Source organism: Triplophysa rosa, linkage group LG19 (assembly GCF_024868665.1).
Source record: "Triplophysa rosa linkage group LG19, Trosa_1v2, whole genome shotgun sequence".
NCBI classification, from domain to species: Eukaryota; Metazoa; Chordata; class Actinopteri; order Cypriniformes; family Nemacheilidae; genus Triplophysa; species Triplophysa rosa.
The window spans coordinates 13,629,242-13,648,800 of NC_079908.1; the positions used below are offsets into that span (position 1 = coordinate 13,629,242).

The 19,559-nt window shown below is 39.7% G+C and overlaps 1 protein-coding gene across 4 annotated transcripts in view; it reads left to right on the top strand.

Annotated features, from left to right (window-relative positions):
* ank1b (ankyrin 1, erythrocytic b) overlaps positions 1 to 19,559 on the top strand; it is a 63,101-nt gene that overhangs the window by 31,483 nt on the left and 12,059 nt on the right. For 3 of the 4 annotated variants that reach the window (XM_057359474.1, XM_057359476.1, XM_057359478.1), the window contains 32 exons: positions 300 to 398; positions 1,331 to 1,429; positions 1,511 to 1,609; positions 1,699 to 1,884; positions 2,263 to 2,361; positions 2,462 to 2,560; positions 3,657 to 3,755; positions 3,978 to 4,175; positions 4,604 to 4,702; positions 4,867 to 4,965; positions 5,151 to 5,249; positions 5,327 to 5,524; positions 5,798 to 5,896; positions 6,003 to 6,101; positions 6,385 to 6,582; positions 6,784 to 6,882; positions 7,517 to 7,615; positions 7,711 to 7,809; positions 8,802 to 8,894; positions 9,415 to 9,487; positions 9,935 to 9,955; positions 11,811 to 11,934; positions 12,048 to 12,111; positions 12,465 to 12,577; positions 13,016 to 13,240; positions 13,696 to 13,850; positions 13,948 to 14,159; positions 14,643 to 14,847; positions 15,099 to 15,195; positions 15,595 to 15,823; positions 15,997 to 16,125; positions 18,716 to 18,835. In XM_057359474.1, coding sequence (XP_057215457.1) covers positions 300 to 398; positions 1,331 to 1,429; positions 1,511 to 1,609; positions 1,699 to 1,884; positions 2,263 to 2,361; positions 2,462 to 2,560; positions 3,657 to 3,755; positions 3,978 to 4,175; positions 4,604 to 4,702; positions 4,867 to 4,965; positions 5,151 to 5,249; positions 5,327 to 5,524; positions 5,798 to 5,896; positions 6,003 to 6,101; positions 6,385 to 6,582; positions 6,784 to 6,882; positions 7,517 to 7,615; positions 7,711 to 7,809; positions 8,802 to 8,894; positions 9,415 to 9,487; positions 9,935 to 9,955; positions 11,811 to 11,934; positions 12,048 to 12,111; positions 12,465 to 12,577; positions 13,016 to 13,240; positions 13,696 to 13,850; positions 13,948 to 14,159; positions 14,643 to 14,847; positions 15,099 to 15,195; positions 15,595 to 15,823; positions 15,997 to 16,125; positions 18,716 to 18,835 — 4,026 coding nt within the window. The remainder of the gene's footprint in view (positions 1 to 299; positions 399 to 1,330; positions 1,430 to 1,510; positions 1,610 to 1,698; positions 1,885 to 2,262; positions 2,362 to 2,461; positions 2,561 to 3,656; positions 3,756 to 3,977; positions 4,176 to 4,603; positions 4,703 to 4,866; positions 4,966 to 5,150; positions 5,250 to 5,326; positions 5,525 to 5,797; positions 5,897 to 6,002; positions 6,102 to 6,384; positions 6,583 to 6,783; positions 6,883 to 7,516; positions 7,616 to 7,710; positions 7,810 to 8,801; positions 8,895 to 9,414; positions 9,488 to 9,934; positions 9,956 to 11,810; positions 11,935 to 12,047; positions 12,112 to 12,464; positions 12,578 to 13,015; positions 13,241 to 13,695; positions 13,851 to 13,947; positions 14,160 to 14,642; positions 14,848 to 15,098; positions 15,196 to 15,594; positions 15,824 to 15,996; positions 16,126 to 18,715; positions 18,836 to 19,559) is intronic. The other variant, XM_057359475.1, reaches the window with a different exon arrangement.

Here is a 19,559-nt window from a genome sequence, read left to right on the forward strand (position 1 = left end):
ACACCCACCGAACCTCCCAACAAATGCATTCTCCATTCAGCCTGTACCTCTCCCAGGCACCGTCTGCGAAAAAAATCTTTTCTGGCAGTGGCATCCACTGCTGTACTTCCACGCCCCGATTAATGAGACCCCAACAGATCTGTAGAAATCTCAGTGCTTCACTGTGTTATTTTTAGGCTAGCCCTCTTCGCAGTGAGTCATTTGACAGGTAGACGGGGAGAGATAAAGAGATATACTTTAGACGCGTCAGTGTTTTTTTTTTAGAATGATGTTTCCAACAGCAAATTTTCTCTTTGCAGAATGGACTCAACGGGTTGCACTTGGCCTCAAAAGAAGGCCACGTTAAGATGGTGCTGGAGTTACTCCACAATGGCATTGACCTGGAGACTACCACAAAGGTAAATCTACTGTATTTCTTAAATGCCGCAGACTTCCTCCAACAGAGCTAAAAACAGGTTTATACAGTATATTGAATTGAACTGAATTCTCTGGAGGTATTTCAGTCTTCTTTTATTTAAAGACATGTGTGACCACACATCAGTTTAATTCTATATTAAAGGGATAGTTCACCCAACAATGAAAATTCTAAAATCCGTATGGAACATAGGTGACAGTTGTTTGAAAACTGTATACATTTTTTTGTTTTGTTTAACACAAAAGAAGATATTTAGAAGAATATGGGAAACTAAACAGTTCTGGGGCACCATTCACTACCATGGTACAACGTAGTTTTGTTCCATACTATGATAGTCAACAGCCATATGACATATTGAAATGACAGGATTGCGCGTCCGCAAGTCCTCATCTACTTATATGCAGTTGGAAAATGGACTAAAACTAAGTCAAATAGCGGTGCGCCATTAATTAATGTCACACACAAACAAGCACAACGACAAACGCACTTCACACAAACACGCTGCTCTGTCTAATGCACCTGACAAACTGTATCGCACATGTGCTACACTGGCTAATTTATTCTTAGCACAGACTGATTTTTTGACATATATATATATTGACATATATGTCGCACTGTACAGCCCTGTCTATTCATTTTTTGTATAAAAAATGTGGCTATTAAGGCAAAACTATATTATCATTGTCGTTTTTACAGTTATTGAAAATACCGGTATATTATTGCTTTTATTAAATGGTTATTTCACATAAGTAGCAAGGTTTCATAAAATAAAACACAGCAAATAAAATGTAAAGAACATAAGCATCAGGGTGAATGACCAGAACGAACCGTTTTATAAATGCATTTAATCTTTGTTTTATTTTGAATTTGAACTGGCTGCACAGTCTATATGATATTGTAATTTGCCTTTGGCAGAAAGGGAATACCGCCCTCCATATTGCAGCTCTAGCCGGTCAAGAGAAAGTGGTCGCTGAACTCATCAATTATGGTGCCAACGTCAATGCCCAGTCTCAGGTTAGTTATCAAATGCATTTTATAAAAACGTGTTGATGATTCTGCTTATTCATTATTGTGTTATTTGTATACGTTCTGCAGAAAGGTTTCAGTCCCTTATATATGGCAGCACAAGAAAACCACTTGGAAGTGGTGAAATACCTACTTGAACATGGTGCCAATCAGAGCCTTCCAACGGAAGTGAGTGGCACACTGTTTTACCAATCATAGAAGAGACATTTTCTCCCTATATGCAAATTACTTTACATCCCACGTCATTTTCTTTCCAGGACGGCTTTACACCTTTGGCGGTAGCTCTTCAGCAGGGCCATGAGAACGTGGTGGCCCTCTTAATTAACTATGGCACCAAGGGCAAAGTGCGTCTGCCCGCCCTGCACATCGCAGCACGCAACGATGACACACGCACTGCTGCCGTACTGCTGCAGAATGACCCCAACCCAGACGTCCTGAGCAAGGTATTCACAGTGTGTCTGCAGAGCTCCATCTCGCCGGAGATTATGCATCATGACTCACTGAGATCACATTGCAGGCGCTCTTGGCTTGTAATTGCTGTGATGACTGTGTGACAAGATAAACAGAACTGAAAAATAAACACAACTGACTTTCTTAAAGAGCCACCGGCGTAGGTGTTCGCGTTTTGTACGAATGCTGAATCAGTGAAATGTGATACTATCTACTTAGCTCAACTGGAAGTGCACGGCGCTACCCATGCCAAGGTTATGGGTTTGAAGCCCAGGGAATGCATGCTCTTATTAAATATGAATGGCCTGGATGTGAATAAAAGCATCTGCGAAATGCTTAACTGTAATGTAAATGTTTTTTTTTTTTTGCAGACCGGCTTTACTCCCCTTCACATCGCGGCCCATTATGAGAATCTCAGTGTAGCACAGCTTTTACTAAACAGAGGAGCCAATGTGAACTTCACGCCTAAGGTCAGTTGAAATGTCATTTTAACAACCGCTTTCTGCAACACTTATCTGAAAGTACACAAATTCAATCTTTCTCGTGTTCTCTCCTCGTTTTCTCTTGAAGAACGGCATTACTCCATTACATATTGCTTCCAGGAGAGGGAATGTGATTATGGTGCGACTTCTCTTGGACAGAGGAGCTCAGATAGATGCCAAGACCAAGGTCCAGTATATATTTCTCCTATGGAAACTGTGTAATTCGGATGGTTTAGGGTCATGTTCACCAAAAAGACACAAAAATGATCAAATCTAAAGAGTTACCTAAATGAAGTAAACAGTGGATAACTCATTGTCTAGTCATTCATCCTGTGGACTTCCTGTTTTAGTTTTGAGCAATTCTATGGAACCTTAAGATAAAAAATCTAAAAAAAAAATTTACCAAATGTTTTCACCGTAATGATGTCAATTTTTGGTGGTTTAAATACCCATGTAAAGTCTCTCTTAAAGGTCCAATGTACGAAATTTAGCAGCATCTAGCGGTGAGGCTGTGAATTGCAACCAATGGCTCATAAACCCCATAAACCCCTCCCTTTCGAAGCACTACAGCGGCTGGCACAGGACTAAAGATGTCGTCACGTTTTCGCTTCTTTGCCGAAGGAGATAACGTATTCGCAAAACGTGCTCTGTAGAGTAGTTTGTCCGTTTAGGGCTACTGTCATCTGGGGTTAGTAAAATATAAACAGATGATTCAATACATTGGTAATAAATACATTCTTTGGGAATTTATATTTCAATTTTTGACTCAAAATGTCACATCCATAATGCTGGAATTGCCCTTTTTGCTTTTTTATTTACATACATAATTACGTTTTAAAGAAGTTTTAAAGACGTTGCGATTCAGTTTTATTCGTTGTATTTTGTTGTAATGTTTATGTAGTGTTAAAACACTGAAACTGGAAGTGCGTTTGGACCGGTGTTGTTTACATCTTGTAAAATGGTCTATACAGTACATCCATCCCAACCATTTCACAGCAATGTATTTTCTGGCTGAGATGTGATATTTCACTCCTGAATATGGCTTATTTAAGTCTAGCTTGTGGAGAATGACCTATTTTCCTTCCTCTGGGAAAAACAGGTATTTTCTCTGTGTGACAACATACTGTTTTAACACTGCACTATGATGAAAATATAAGGCTTGAAAATGCAGCTTGTTTAGCATGCAAACCACGGCTGATGCAACTACGGCTAATACATTTCAAGTGTCCAAAATGTCCAAAATTGCTGATCGACGCCCGTTGCATTCTTTCTGTCTTCTGCAGGATGAGTTGACGCCGCTGCATTGTGCAGCCAGGAACGGTCACGTACGTGTCGTGGAGATCCTGCTAGATCAGGGTGCTCCCATACAGGCCAAAACTAAGGTGATTAAACCACTTTGTCAAACCTGGCCACACTGTTAACCTGTACCTTATAGTATAATACAGCTGACAGCGGATTTTCCACTGGGGCTAATGTGGAGTGCAAACTGTAATTAGAATAGATCTGTATTGATGTCTTAGGCCTGACTTAGGCCACGTTTAAGAACAATACCATGCTGTAATTATGCTGATCAATTGAGAATAATGTTGTCTCTGCCTCTGCAGAACGGCCTCTCTCCCATCCACATGGCTGCGCAAGGCGATCACATGGATTGCGTGAGGCAGCTGCTGCAATACAACGCAGAGATCGATGACATCACCCTGGACCACCTGACCCCGCTGCATGTTGCAGCACACTGTGGGCACCACCGCATGGTCAAGGTGCTGCTGGACAAGGGGGCAAAAGCAAACGCCCGTGCCCTGGTTAGTGCGTCTTTGATGGTTGTCTCGTCTCTTAGTCCTTCATGTTTTACCGTTACGTTTTACGTTATTTTAATGTTGAATCAATTTTACAGCGGTGGAGCTATTAATTATCTTGAATACAGTAGTGGCCAAAAGATGATGGGGAATTGACATCTTGTCTCTTTATTCTAATGTAGTATTAAATATGTATTTAAGAGTTTCTATGCATGTTGCAATGTAGTTGTGATTGGAATGTAGACTAAAGCTTAACTTTGAGAAGAATTTAAGGAGGCTTGGCAAAAATGTACATGCAACACATGTGCAAAGCTTACTTGAGTCAAGACCCAAGACCCATTTTTTGTATATTCAAATAAAACCAGTATTCCCTTTTACTAGTACTAGCTCAACATAAACCATATACAAGTTAATTTTTTTGGTGGATTGTTTAGAATGGATTCACCCCGTTGCACATCGCCTGCAAAAAGAACCACATGCGGTCCATGGACCTTCTGCTGAAGCACTCAGCATCTCTGGAGGCCGTGACTGAGGTCAGATTACTCTTTGCCTGTCGTTTTGATGGATAACTTGCTTCCATGCTGCACCAGCTGTGCATTTAGACTCTTGTAGAGTACAAGCGTTTTACCACTTTGTGAAAATCAACTCAATATATGATACATATTATATTATATGTTATATTATATTAATCTTTTAGTCGGGTTTGACGCCCCTTCACGTGGCTGCATTCATGGGCCATCTCAACATAGTAAAGAATCTTCTTCAGAGAGGAGCTTCGCCCAACGCATCTAATGTGGTAAGAACTGTGTGATCTGTTTAGAACCTCGGAGATACCAAACAATAATTTCCTCATAGCACAAGCTATAGGCTATACTGCTTTACAAACTGGCTAATGTCTAATGACACGATTATGACAATGATCAGAGTTTGTGATTCACAACTGGACTTTCATTGTGTTTGTATTTGATTGTATCATTGTAGAAAGTTGAGACCCCTTTGCACATGGCCGCCCGGGCGGGGCACTGTGAGGTGGCACAGTTCCTGCTGCAGAACAATGCACAGGTGGATGCTAAAGCCAAGGTATGGAAATGATACAAGCTTTAAAATCATATTGTTTGTTCTTTTGTCTTAAAGATTTTCTTTCTTTGCTTTGGCAGGATGATCAGACACCCCTGCACTGTGCTGCTCGGATGGGACATAAGGAGTTGGTGAAGCTTCTGTTGGAGCATAAGGCCAATCCAGACTCAGCCACAACGTCAGGCCACACCCCTTTGCACATCGCTGCCCGTGAGGGACACGCCCAAACCACACGCATCCTGCTCGACGGGAACGCCCAGCAAACCAAAATGACCAAGGTTTTTATCTCTTCTCTTTATTGATTCTTTGCTAAGCTCTACCTTAAAATTGTTACTGACCAATCAAACCTCAGCTAATTTTGACATTCGCCATTTTACTGAAAATCACTTTGCTTATTAAAATCTCCAATGCATTCCTAGCTGACGTTCTGTAAAACTTGTCTCAGCAAGCAACAATAAGCAAGTGGGTGGAGCTTAGTGAGTGGTCAATTACATCACGAGACAACAAACGCTCCACTTGCATTCTCAGTTTGTATTTGCATTTTCTTACAGAAAGGATTTACCCCTCTACATGTAGCATGTAAATATGGTAAAGTGGACGTGGCGGAGCTACTTTTAGAAAGAGGGGCCAATCCTAATGCAGCCGGAAAGGTAACACATCACGATGAACATCTGATGTCTCAGTAGTCTCCTGCATATATCAGATAACAGACAGAGGTGCTTGACTTATACGTGTGTCCCCTCTCTGTTCTCACAGAATGGACTGACCCCTCTGCACGTGGCCGTCCATCACAACAACCTTGATGTAGTGAAGCTGCTGGTCAGCAAGGGCGGCTCTCCCCACAGCACTGCGAGAGTAAGATATGCAAAAACACTGATATTCACAATGACCTTACAGATATAACATTATTTAAGATCCCGTAGACCTTCTTTATTGTAGTACAAGTTGTCGGGTTGTCTAGTGGAAAATGTCTTAAATCTTATAAATCTCAATTTATGATGTGATTTACCTAACCCAGAGTTGCTCTTGTACAGTTGTCCTTAATAGTAAGTGTATATGTGTAATAAGCGTATCTTTGCATGCCTTACATAAAAGTGACTGACGAAAAGACAATTTAATCCTTGCTTCGTTTTGACAGAACGGCTACACAGCCTTGCATATCGCAGCCAAGCAGAACCAACTGGAGGTGGCGGGCAGTCTGCTGCAGTACGGCGCTAATGCCAATTCAGAATCACTACAGGGAATTACCCCACTTCACCTGGCATCACAGGAGGGGCAACCTGACATGGTGGCATTGCTCATCTCCAAACAGGCCAATGTTAACCTTGGCAACAAGGTGATACACTCCTAAGGCTTAAAATAACTTTTTATGGTTTATTTAGTTTTGTAACAGAGAAGGAGAATTCGAGGAACTTTGACAGATTGAAAGTATCTAACAAGAGCAATGAAAAACAGATATTTGATGTATGAAGATAAAGTCTGTGTGAGCAGTTATATTGAGTCTGTAATTGTGTAATCCCCTTGTGTGTGTGTTCAGAGCGGGTTGACACCTCTGCACCTGGTTGCTCAGGAGGGGCATGTGGGCATTTCAGACATGCTGATGAAACAAGGTGCCTCAGTCTATGCAGCCTCAAGGGTAAGTGCACACATATACAGTACATGCAGCAGTGCCATCTGTGGAATGTCCTAGAATTTATACCATTAAACTTCAGAAAACAGAACTTTAAAAGTGACGATAAAACTAGAATTCTGCACTTAATAAAGAGTGTGTAGTAATCTAGTAGAAATCACAAAGCTATGGTGTTGTGGTAGGTTGCCAGGGTGTTGCTATGCAGTTGCGAGGGTCTGTGGGCATAATTTGTTTTTTCAACCTCATTTTTTTTTTGAAGATAAACATGTTTTAGGTCTCCTTTTTCTTATTTTATAGTATGCCAAGCAAAAATTGTAAGTCTGATCACTCAGAAAAGTAATTGCACACGTCTCTTCAACAAGCTTTTTAAATAAGGCCGCAACCCTGTAAGAAATAGTGATAATGATGCCTGCCTTAGCAAGCACTACTAATTAGGGCGTATCATGAGATGTAACCTTTTATAATTCATTTTTTCCTACTAAATGTTTTTTTTCTCTGGTTTTATGCTCTGTATATACTGCTATACTGTAATATATGCCTTCATTGACCTGTCAGCACTGGAAAGCTCCAGGGAGTGATAGCGGTGTAGTTGTTTCTCTGTTCACACTCTCTTTGTTCAATCTCTCTCTCTCTCTGTTAGATGGGCTACACACCATTACATGTGGCGTGTCACTATGGCAACATAAAGATGGTGAAGTTCTTACTCCAGCAGCAAGCCCATGTTAACAGCAAGACCAGAGTAAGTCCATAACTTTGTGTAATTTTCTGGGTTTATACTTTTTGGTTGTGTGGCTGAACAAAAATATTGGTCTTTTCTCATCTTGCTTTTTTTAGATGGGATACACTCCTTTACATCAAGCAGCTCAACAAGGTCATACAGACATTGTCACTCTGCTTCTGAAACATGGAGCTCAGCCCAATGAGATTACCACTGTGAGTACCACCCATAATTTGAAATATGACCATCTTTTGTGCCAAAACCTTGTACATGCTACTTGAAGTGTGTGTGATATGTGCTGTCATGCTTACAGTCTTCTGCAATAAACATAACCTGCTGTTTAAGAATTATCCTGCTGATAAAAGCAGCATGGCTGCTAACCAGAGAACAGCGAGTACAGAGGAGAGTATGTGGACACCGTTGAAAAGTTTCAATGTCATTGCATTTAATAATAAAATAACAGATTAAGCAGCAAAAAAGGTCAGCAAAATAACCATGGGTCTAGTATATATCAATAACTAGTCATATTACACTTTTTAATAACTTTTTTAAAGATATTCTTTTCTTCTATTCTGGTATTTTTGCAAATTTGATGTGATTTCTCTCTTTAAAATGAATGCATTAAGATAATAATGTCTCATAGTCTTCAATTTTTTGCTACATTTTCTTTTTATAAAGTACTAATGTGAGTACACGTCTTCGGATGAAACATCCATTTAAATTTGATTTGTCAGGTTTATTTGTTTTTGTCATCAACTCAGTCATCTTTCTACATAGAAACTAATTACAATCTTATGGACATTATTTTACAGTAAGTAATACTAATGTACATCCCATGAAAATAATTAGATTATTAATATAAATACCACTATTAATAGAAAATTTCATTTACAAACTTAGACATCTAGTTCAGTCAAAGGTCATTGTGTTGGGAAATTGCAATAATGCCACATATTCTATGTTTTATATATTTAAAAACCTATGCAAAGTTGTGAAACGTACTATAGAAATGAAACTTAAATTAAATGTAATATATTTTGTTACGTAATGTAAATATACACATACAAATATAGAAGGAATGGGGCCAGTGTATGTTGCGTTGTGGTTTTTGGGCCTCAGGATGAGGTGCTGGTCCGCTGGATTGTTTCATGGCTTAGCAGAGATAGATTTGAGATTTGTTGACCTGACTGTGTGTTATCTGTAACAGAATGGGACGTCGCCCTTGGGTATCGCAAAACGGCTAGGCTACATCTCTGTCATTGATGTGCTCAAAATGGTGACTGAGGAATCTGCATCTATGGTAAGAGCCGAATTCATGAATTGTGTCTACTTTTGTGATATCAATCTTCAAAGCTTTCCTACAAAAAAGCAGGTTGATTTATGGCTTTTATGTCACCACCTCATATCTTTGGGCTGTCTGGTCCATTTTTATTTGTGTGATAGTCCCTCTTCCTCATTGTTAATTCTATACTAATGTGGGGAAAGCGTTTTCTGTTGGCGTTCTCATTTTTCCTATTGCCACTACAGCTGGCCAAAGACCCCCTGTAATGTGATTTATTTATTATTTTCTCAAGGTTGCTTAAAAATATATGTTTCACACTTTTAATAACCAGAGTTGGACACTGCTGAGATGTCTTGTAACATATCAAAGTTGTGAATTATAAGCAATATATTGCTTTCCAATAAATGTGTTCCATCAGAATCCACAGATAATTTTGAATGGCCATCAATAAAGCTATTTTCAACCAGTGTTGTTATTGCATCTGCATGCTAATCATCCTTGTTTTGTCCTTACTGTATATTCCCTCTTCATCCCTCAGATCACCACCGAGAAGCATCGCATGAGTTTCCCAGAGACAGTGGATGAAATACTGGATGTGTCAGAAGATGAAGGTAGGTATGACTGGCTCAGAGTGGCTTTAGCCTCCAGGATTATACTGCAGTAAATGTCATATTGAAGCTGTGATCCTCAGCTGCTGTGACAGGGTCTCAGAGGCCTGAGGATGGTGCTAGACTCTCAATTAAAAACATGGGCCAGTAAGCAGATGGCTGGTGGGTCATATCCCAAAAGTGGCAGTTTTGAAGTGAACTAGCAATTAAGTGTAATTGTCACATTCATACTCTAGTTCTGACTACTTCAAAGGCTGTACAATGTGATTTACACAAGTAGAAACACTTCTGGTTCAATGAATCGTAGCCCTAAACTCTTTTGATTTTTATTTAGAAAACTTGATGTCTATTTTTTTTGGTAAAACACATCAAATCAAGTATTCCGTGATACTGGTCTGCTGTGATGGTTAGATCTCCAGCCTGAAATGTTCCTCTTCTTTCCTGCTGTAGGAGTTGCTCAACTAACATTAGGTAGGAGCGTCTTCATCTCTGTGGCTTGGTTGTCAGATTTTCAGTGGTTTGTGAAATGTGTGCATCCATTTCAAGCACTCTCATTTTGTCTTTGACCCTCGAGTCTCTCAAACGGCTCTCTGTCCTAACCTAATGCTTCGTGTTACTACGGCAACGCCTCCTCATCATTTTGTGGTCATGACGTTCCTTTATTTACAGTAGTGTGTCTGTGGATCCATCACTGACAGGACTGCATCTGAAATAACTTTGTGTTTTCAATGCATTGTTTGTGTAAAGGGTGTTTCTTCAACTTTGGGCACTTTTGGCCATGTGGACCATTTTAAATAAAGCCTCTTTTCACATTGTCATAACTACAGTGTCCAGTTGTAAACATATACAAATTTTATCAATTTAGTCTTTTTTCAATACATCATTTCCACCAAAGTGTTTTTCCATTAGTTTTGTTTCGAGTTTAATAGCATACTGTAATGGAAGTGATGCTGGAATTTTCACTTTAAACATTTTTGGAATAAATTTGCTGATTTTTTTGCCTATACTGTAGTTCTTTTTGTATTTAAAATGTACAGAAATTTGCATCTTAATTGAAAACAACACAGTAAAAATAAAAAACTGCCTATAAGGTTTATTAGATTAAAAGTCTGGATCTCGAACAAGGATAAAAAATCTATATTTTGTTTGCTTTTATTGTTAGCACTGGTCAACTACATTAATTAACATCAACTTACAACAGACAGTACTGCATTCATTAATTCTAATGTTAACTTTAACATTTAGTGATATTTTTTAAATCAAAAATTGTATCTATCAACAACATGAACAAATATTTTTTTTACATCAAATTGATAATAGAGCAAGTAAAGTGACTTATACTTGATACTTTACAGTTGTGCTTTTATTTTCATCGCCCAATTTAAACCTATTTTTCTCAAAATTCAGTTTCTGAAAATCATAGCGATCAGCCGACTTCAAATAACCATATATTTTGCTACATGAACGAAATAAAAACAGTTTTGGAAAGGGCTTGAACCCAGCTTTGATGTGGCATCAAAATGTAAAATCTCACATTTCACCATGTGTTGGGTTTTCCCAGAGCGCATCACATTTAATTATAAAATTAAATATACAATTTAAAAATAAATGTTAAAATAAAATGTATTGCTCATTGTTAGTTCTTCACTTATTGTAAAGTGTTACCTTTTTTATTTGAGGTAGCAACAAATAATAATAATAAACCGAATTTTATTTAGAAGTTTTTACGATTTTTTTCTGTATCTAAATCATTTAAATTTGACCATATACAAATATGACAAATTGAAATAAAAATCCGTCCCTGGACATAAAGGTCCAAATTTGAAGACACACCCCCTAAATTAGGTTTTCTCTATATTCAAACACTTTGGGAGTCACACTGGGAGAGGATAATTGTCCTAATTGACTAATGATGATTATTTGACTCAGCAGAGGGCTCCAAAATGAACTGACACAGTGGCTGTTTTACCCGTCTCTGAATACATGTGATTAAGCCCCTACAATAACACCCAACAATCTCTCCCATGCAGATTAAGTGTGATCTTCTCTGCACTGCCGGGCATGCCCACTTCCGTATCTGTGATACCAATTCCAATACCATGCGATCTTATTGAGCGTCTTGATTTCTTCACATGTTCCATTGGCTCTGTGTGTATGACTTCATTGCTTGGTGAATGAGTGAAGGTTCTTCTTTGTGCCTGATTGGGAATGATGGTGGAATGTGAACGTTGAAGTAACTTCTGAGCTTTCCTTCCCTTCTTCTGATCCTCCATTGTTCTGAAAGCCTCCTTTGTGGAGTCTCTGATAAATATTGTGCTGTATGTAGGTGATGAGCTTCTCGGGATGGACGGGGCTCGCTATCTGAAGCTGGATGATCTGAAAGACCAGGACGATGATTTTCTTTCCCCTAAGAAAACCCTGAGAGACTTTGAGAGTGGACTGGGCACAACGTAGGTCAAAAGTCGAGAAAATAATTCAATAATATAGAAAAAGGGATTTTTTTAGCATTTTTTAGTCATGTCTAAAATTGTGTTAGATTTACTCTCTCCTCTATTCTCCCCAGACCGTACTCACCTGCAATTCCCAGAATTCCATGCGTGTCACCCGAAACTGTCATGCTGGACCAGGTATTATTATTTTCTGCGTCCTTATCTGAAAATAAGAATGTTTTATGCTGAAAAACACACATTAAACCAGCTTTCAAACTGGTGGATGGTTGATCATCTGGTGAGGCCAGGGTCAACTTGTTTATTGTTGCTTGAACATCTTGGCTATGATGTCAAGGGCTTTATTTACCTAGTTAACCATGTTCCACAACCCATCTTGACTAAGCCAGTTTGACCTGGTTTTTAAAGCAGACTGAGTTTGCACTTTTCTCTCTCTTTCACTTGTTCTCTTGTTCATAAAGCCGTCTGTACTTTTTTGTGTTTGTGCGTGTCTTTGTGCGTGTGTGATCTGTGCTACTCGCGTGTGTCTGCAGCACACCCCTGTCCCTTTGCCAAAGGAGTATGATGAGGATTCTCTTATCCCCAGTAGTCCAGCCACAGAGACCTCAGACAACGTTAGCCCAGTGGCCAGCCCCATCCACACTGGGTCAGTGCAGTCACTACACATCCAAACAAACAGATCCCGATAGCACACATGCTGAAGTATTCACCCTCAATGACCTTACTGATGGCTCTTCACCTGTGTTATCTACGTATTTATCTGTTGTTCATAAATGCTTACTTTTATACATGTCTCCACTGTCATAAGTGTCTAAATGAGATTTTTTTTAGCAATAAGAATTCAGATTTTTTTCAAGGTGTGTGAATTATGAAGATATTTTGCAAAAGCAAAGAATTACAAGTAGGCCTAATTTCACTACTGGTGTTACCATGGAGAAAAAAACAGGTAAAGTGAAAAGAAAAAAAAATGCCCCAAAAACATCAGATTCTATATTTATTTTTTATTATGTGTCAAGGCACACAGAGAATACAGTTGTAGACACGTTCTGTATATACACACTGTAAAGTGGTCGTTGTTTCACAGGTTTCTGGTTAGCTTCATGGTGGATGCAAGAGGCGGGTCTATGCGTGGCAGCAGACATAATGGTTTGCGTGTCATCATCCCGCCACGCACCTGTGCCGCCCCCACACGCATCACCTGCCGTCTGGTCAAACCACAGAAACTCACCACCCCACCCCCTCTGGTGGAGGGAGAGGGGCTCGCATCACGTATTATCTCACTGGGGCCTTCCAGTATGCAGTTCCTGGGGTAAGAGCTTGTGTGTGCGTTTACACAATAGAGATGGGAAGAATTTTGTTTTTAAAAATGTCTTGAATATCCTAACTTAATTATGGTGGAAGAGTGGAACATGGTTTCCAAACGTTTCTGCATTCGCCGGTTCCATCAGCTTAGATAACAAATTCACTTGTATTGCGGGGAGGCTTATACAGCGACCTTATTTACCAACACTGGTAACAGACAATTGCGCTCTTCAACCACATGGGGGAACTCTTGAGCAAAAGTTTTAAACTGTTGCTTTAAACTAATCCCTGTCCGGGAAACCACCCCTAAATGTTCTTTTACTAAATTTGAGGAAAACAGAACTGATTCTTGTATTAACCTAGTTGTCAGCAAAAAACAGTATAGAATAGAACTAAAGATTTTTTTCCGTTAACATTTCATTAATTTAGCCCATTTTTATAACTTCCCATCATCTTCCTCAGGCCTGTGATAGTGGAGATTCCTCACTTTGCATCTCTGAGTCGGGGCGATCGGGAACTGGTGGTTCTGCGAAGTGAGAACGGCTCGGTATGGAAAGAGCATCGTAATCGCTATGGCGATGACGTGCTGGAGACCATCCTTAACGGCATGGATGAAGGTATGGTTTACTTAATTCATAAGCTTTTAAATGTTTTTCAAATGTCTTTTTTTTCAAATTTGTATTATTATTGACTTTTGTTTTCTGACTTCATCAGACCTGGAAAGTCAAGAGGAGCTAGAAAAGAAGAGAATCCGGCGCATAATCTCAACAGACTTCCCGCTGTACTTTGCTGTGGTGTCACGTATCCAGCAGGAGAGCGATCTCATTGGCCCAGAGGGCGGTCAGCTGACAAGTAAACTGGTTCCCCAGGTCCAGTCTATTTTCCCTGAGACAGCGGTAACCAAAAGGGTCCGACTTGGCCTGCAGGTGAGATAGAAAAAGATTAGGATGAAAACATCTGATAAATTCATAAATGCAAACGATTAAAACCACAAGCATTATACCTATTCATGAAACTAATTTTGGGTACAAATATAAAAAATAGTAAAAAGATGATTGTTTGAGCATTACAGTGCAAAAGTGTTCAATTAAAACAGAAATGACCCATTCTTATGTAATTTTATCTTTTATTTGCTTGTTTGGGACTTAAGCCAGGTCCCCTTGCACGCTAAATAAAAACAACTTGACCAGAAAATCTGATCTTGTGCAACATTCTCCTTGACTGTAAAACAAATATTTTATTAATCATAGTTCCGAGAAATTATAGCTGTGTAAAAAATTGTCAAGTTTAAAAATGTTTCATATGGATATAATAAAAATATACAAAGTAAAATAGTTATAAAAATGTATAGATTTTCGTCACATTAATAACTAAATCTTTACATTCTATTTTCATCTCTCTTTGCACAGGCTCAGCCAATCCCTGATGAGCTGCTGACTCGGCAGTTAGGAAACCAGGCCACGTTCAGCCCCGTCGTGACAGTAGAGCCTCGTCGGCGTAAATTCCACCGACCGATTGGGCTCCGCATCCCTTTACCTCCATCCTGGAGGGAGAGCCCACGTGACGCTGGTGAGGGGGACACTACCAGTCTCCGCCTCCTCTGCAGTGTTATTGGTACAAAAATCACCTTGTGGTCAATATCAAAAATGATATGCTTGTTTTAAGAAAGAAAGATGAACACCAGTCTTTTTCAGCCTCAGCCAGATTTGATGTAGCTGTCCTGCCAAACTGCTTGGAAAAGGCTGAAACAGACTGGTGTCCTGCCTGGAGAGGGACACAGAGATAAAGATAGACTCTGCAAGTTATTCCAGATGGTGTTTCTTGAAAAAAAACAGATTTTATAAAAAGCTGTAAACCTTCTGCAGGTGGCACCGCCCCCGCTCAGTGGGAGGACATCACTGGTACCACCAAGCTTATGTATTCTCACAACTGTGCCAACTTCACCACTAACGTGTCCGCAAGGTGAGCACAAACGGACACAAAAACCGGGACGATCACACAGGGTTTAATTCATCAAACAACGCATGGTTCACTTTTAATTCAAAGACATGCATCTTGTTTACTATTTCCCTAAAATTCAAGAAACAAAATGTGCTGAATTAACGTTGCGAATATTTTAATAAAGTCATTATCATTTGCCGTTCAAACACGCCTCCTTTTATGCAAATTAGGCTTTGTATTCATGAAACTCAGAGCTGTTTGCACAACAAAACTAATTTAAAAGAGATCTTCACGAGCATTATCTATAGATCACGGCAGCAGTAATTCATCAGATAATTTATACACATTTACAATACATTGTCCCTCATGACCCTCTTTTGTTCTCTTTCGTACGCTTGTCTATCCTCTTTTTCGCCGCAGGTTTTGGCTGGCGGACTGTCCACGAACCGCGGAGGCCGTGACCTTCGCCAACCTGCTGTACCGTGAGCTGATGTCAGTGCCGTACATGGCCAAATTTGTGGTGTTCGCTAAGATGAATGATGTCAGAGAGGGTCGCCTGCGCTGCTACTGCATGACGGACGACAAAATAGACAAAACCCTGGAGCTGCACGAGAACTTCTCAGAGGTGGCTCGCAGCAGGGACATCGAGGTAAAATTTCTATACAATTTCTGAGAGAGATCAACGCAAAAAAACACAATTGCAAAAGGCAAGTAAATAATAAAATTCAACCAGTTTAGTATAGATGCATATGTGTGCACAATAAACGTGATCAAACGTGAACAATCTCTGACTCACTCTTCACCTTCTGTTTCCTCCCACAGGTGATGGAGGGGATGCCGCTGCACTTAGAATGTTCCGGAAACATGGTGCCAGTGAGGAAAGCCACCCAGCAGCCGCGGAGTTTCAGTTTCCAGGCCTTCAGAGACAACCGGCTACCTGTCTCTGTAAAGGTGAGCCTATCTGTCTTTCATTTAACTACCTCTGTGTGTGTGTGTGTGTGTGTGTGTGTGCGCGTGCGTGCGTGCGTGTGTGAGACTAAACATTTACCCAGAAGTTCACAGTATCCTTTCCTGTCCTGATGCCTTGTCTTTTCAGTCAACCCATACATCTGTTTATATGTGTGTGTGTGTGTGCGTGTGTGTGCGCGTGTGTGTGTGTGTGTGTTTGCATTTTTAATCAATTTGTCTGATCATCATGTCAACTTTTGTCCTTTCAAACGTCTTAAACCACTAAGGCTGCACAAGAAATTGAAATAAAATCGATATATGATCTATCAAAATTATTAGATACCTGTAGTTATTATTAAATATTATACCACGGGGCTGTGGAATGCTTCATTCTGGTTGGCTGACGAACATTCTATGGGTGTGCATTCTTTTTCAGTCAAACGCACACCTATGTGAAGTAGTTCCAGATCTGTCGACCGAATTACAGTTCAATATCACTGCGCCAAGTTTAACTGAATAAGGTTACTGTAGCCTACTGTCCACCACTGAATAAAGATCTAACAACAAACAAAGTGACAGAATAATTTCCATTGACTGAGAAGAAATAACTATTAATACTTATGGACAGCATGACAATTTCAACAACAACACTAGGTGGCAGCGCTGTGCTGGACTGTCCAGACGAAAAACGAAAGCGTATATCAAAGGTAATGGCAATCCACATGACATGACACAATCAGCGTGTTGAAGATAACACATAGAAACACGAAAATAACAAAAAACAACATCTTTATTTGTTTAATGATTGGCTTAAAGTCAAAATTACGTCTGTGGAAGAGATAAACGGCCTTTAAATACACAGCAGTAAGCTTTCTATGGCACAGTGAGAAACACAGCTGGCACAGAAAACTCGGTGTCATGTTTTTTCTCCAAATGCTTTTCTGATATGACCAGGCTGTTGAATACGGCGAAAACAAATATGGATACTTGGCTTTTCTGTCTAAATGAAGCAAATGCATGTGCTTATGTGCTGTGCTGTCTGTCTTCCTCTCGCTCGCTCTCTGATAAATGCATCGGCCTACAGGCTCAAGCAATGTCTTGAGTTGAGACGCATAAGTAATGAGTCCTATTAAATTAGCGTCCTATTAGAAATGAGCGCATTCCAGGATAAATACCTTAAAAATGTCTTGACAACAAACATCAGAACAACGTGGTAACCGTGGTATAAGCTGAATAATTGACTCCGGTCCGTTGAATTCTTAGAAAACCTCGGGGTGTGCATTATTTTCTAAGAATTCTACGGCCCGTCGTCAATTATTTCTCACGTACTTTATTTGCATACGCCGCTCGCTTCAAAGTTAAGCAAAAAGTGAAGATTAAATATACTAGCTTTACTCCAAGAAATTTTGAGACTGATGGTAAAGTAAATATTAATAGTTTATATTCATAAGTGGACTGGGTTACAAGATTCATCTTCATCCTAGCGAACACCACAAATTTGGCCATGTACGGCACTGACATCAGCTCACGGTACAGCAGGTTGGCGAAGGTCACGGCCTCCACGGTTCGTGGACAGTCCGCCGGCCAAAAAAATGGTTTGAGTTTTTTACTCAGCCTCAGTTGCTAACATTCTTCCGAATATCTTTCTTTGTGTTCAACCAAACAAGAAATTTATACAGGTTTGGACCAACTTGAGGGTGAGGATGGCAGAATTTTCATTTTTGGGTGGAGTATCCCTTTAAGGGTCTGAGTCCACTTTCAAGTTCATGTACAATGCGAATTCAACGAGAACTAGCTTCTGTTTCACTAAGTTGTGCAATATAGTGTTTTTTTAAGAGCTCAGTGTTATGATGGGCATTCTATCTTAACTATTTAAACAGCTGCCATATAAGATGTTCAGTATTTTAACATATCAATAATTGCAATATTTGTCAAAATAATCACAGTATGATTTTTTTGACCAAATCTTGCAGCCCTAGCCTTCAATGTACCTAATCATTTCCAGTCCAAACATTTTCCCACCCTGTGCTGTCCGTCTCTCTTCACTTGTGTCTCTTTTTAAGTTTCTAGTCTTCATACTTTGTGTGTGTGTCACTGTGGCTTACACTTTGCATCTCAGTCTGTGATGGGTCAGCATCAGATGAGCTGCTCTGTTTTGTAGCGATTCACCTCGTAATCTTGTATTAGTGTCGTGAGCATGCCCTTAACTCTTTCACCTTCTAGCCTGCCTGCCTGCCTGTCTGTATGTCTGTCTCACTGTCTCTCTCTCTCTTCCTCACGGTCACTCTCTTACCGTCTGATCTCACAGACGTCCAGGTAAAAGCGAAGGTAAATCTCTCTCTGTCTCTAGCCTGCCTATGGACTGCCTCCATCCCCTCCCCCATCTCCCGCCTACCTGTATGAGTCACGTCCAGGCAGCTGCTCTGTCTAATGCTCTTTAATCTTTGTTTTTCTCTGCTTCTGTCTCTCTCGTCATTCATCTTCCCCTTTTGTTCTTATTTCACCCTTCATCTCCCATTTCTTTTATCCTCCACTCCTGTTCTTCTCCGTCCATCTGTTGCCCCCGGCCTCTCCATCTCCTCCGGCTCATCAGGTACGAGACGCCAACAAAGAAGCCACCGGGTTCCTGTCCTTCCTGCGCAAGTCCACCAAATATGAGGACACGCAGCACGTGCTGTGCAACCTCAACATCACCATGCCAGCTTGTGTAAAGGTGAAGAGGCCGTTCGTTAGATCTTTAAACCACGGTTTAGCTCTGTCCACACGGGATTCGTTTTCTCACAGGAGGTCGGGTTGTTTGTTTTGCAGACGTGCTTTAGGGTTTTAATCCTGTCTGGATTCTCGTACAATTTATGAAAAATTATAGAGTTCATTGTATGTTGTTTTTTAGCTGTCCTCTGAGAAATCTATTCCTGGCTGGATAGGATTGTTTGTGAATTACTGATGTTGTCATTTTCACCTGGTATCACCTTATTTATTTAGTTTTGGTTTGATACGAATCTTGGTGCACCTTCAGGATGGATTTAGTAAAATTTCAATTGGTGGTATTACCATCTTGTGTAAAAAGAATATTACATTATTAAAATCAAATCAAATAAATCTCTAATCCGGTGATTCTCACAGAATCTTGGTGTCCAAGACCAAGATTGATGACCAAGAATAGTTTTTCTTTTAGACAATTAAAAACATCTTACCTGTTTAAAGTATTAATGAAACAACTTAAAAAAATCAAAATAAAACCTTAAAAATGTTATTTCTATAACAGTCTAAAATTCAATATTATTGCATGTTTTGCTAAAAAAAAGAAGCCATGATGCCTAAGCATGTTCTTATTCATTATACATACATAATACATAATTAGACATTATTGAATTATATTTCTATAGAAAATATAAATGTAACTTTTAAATGTGGAAAACTGTACCTACAGTAATGAG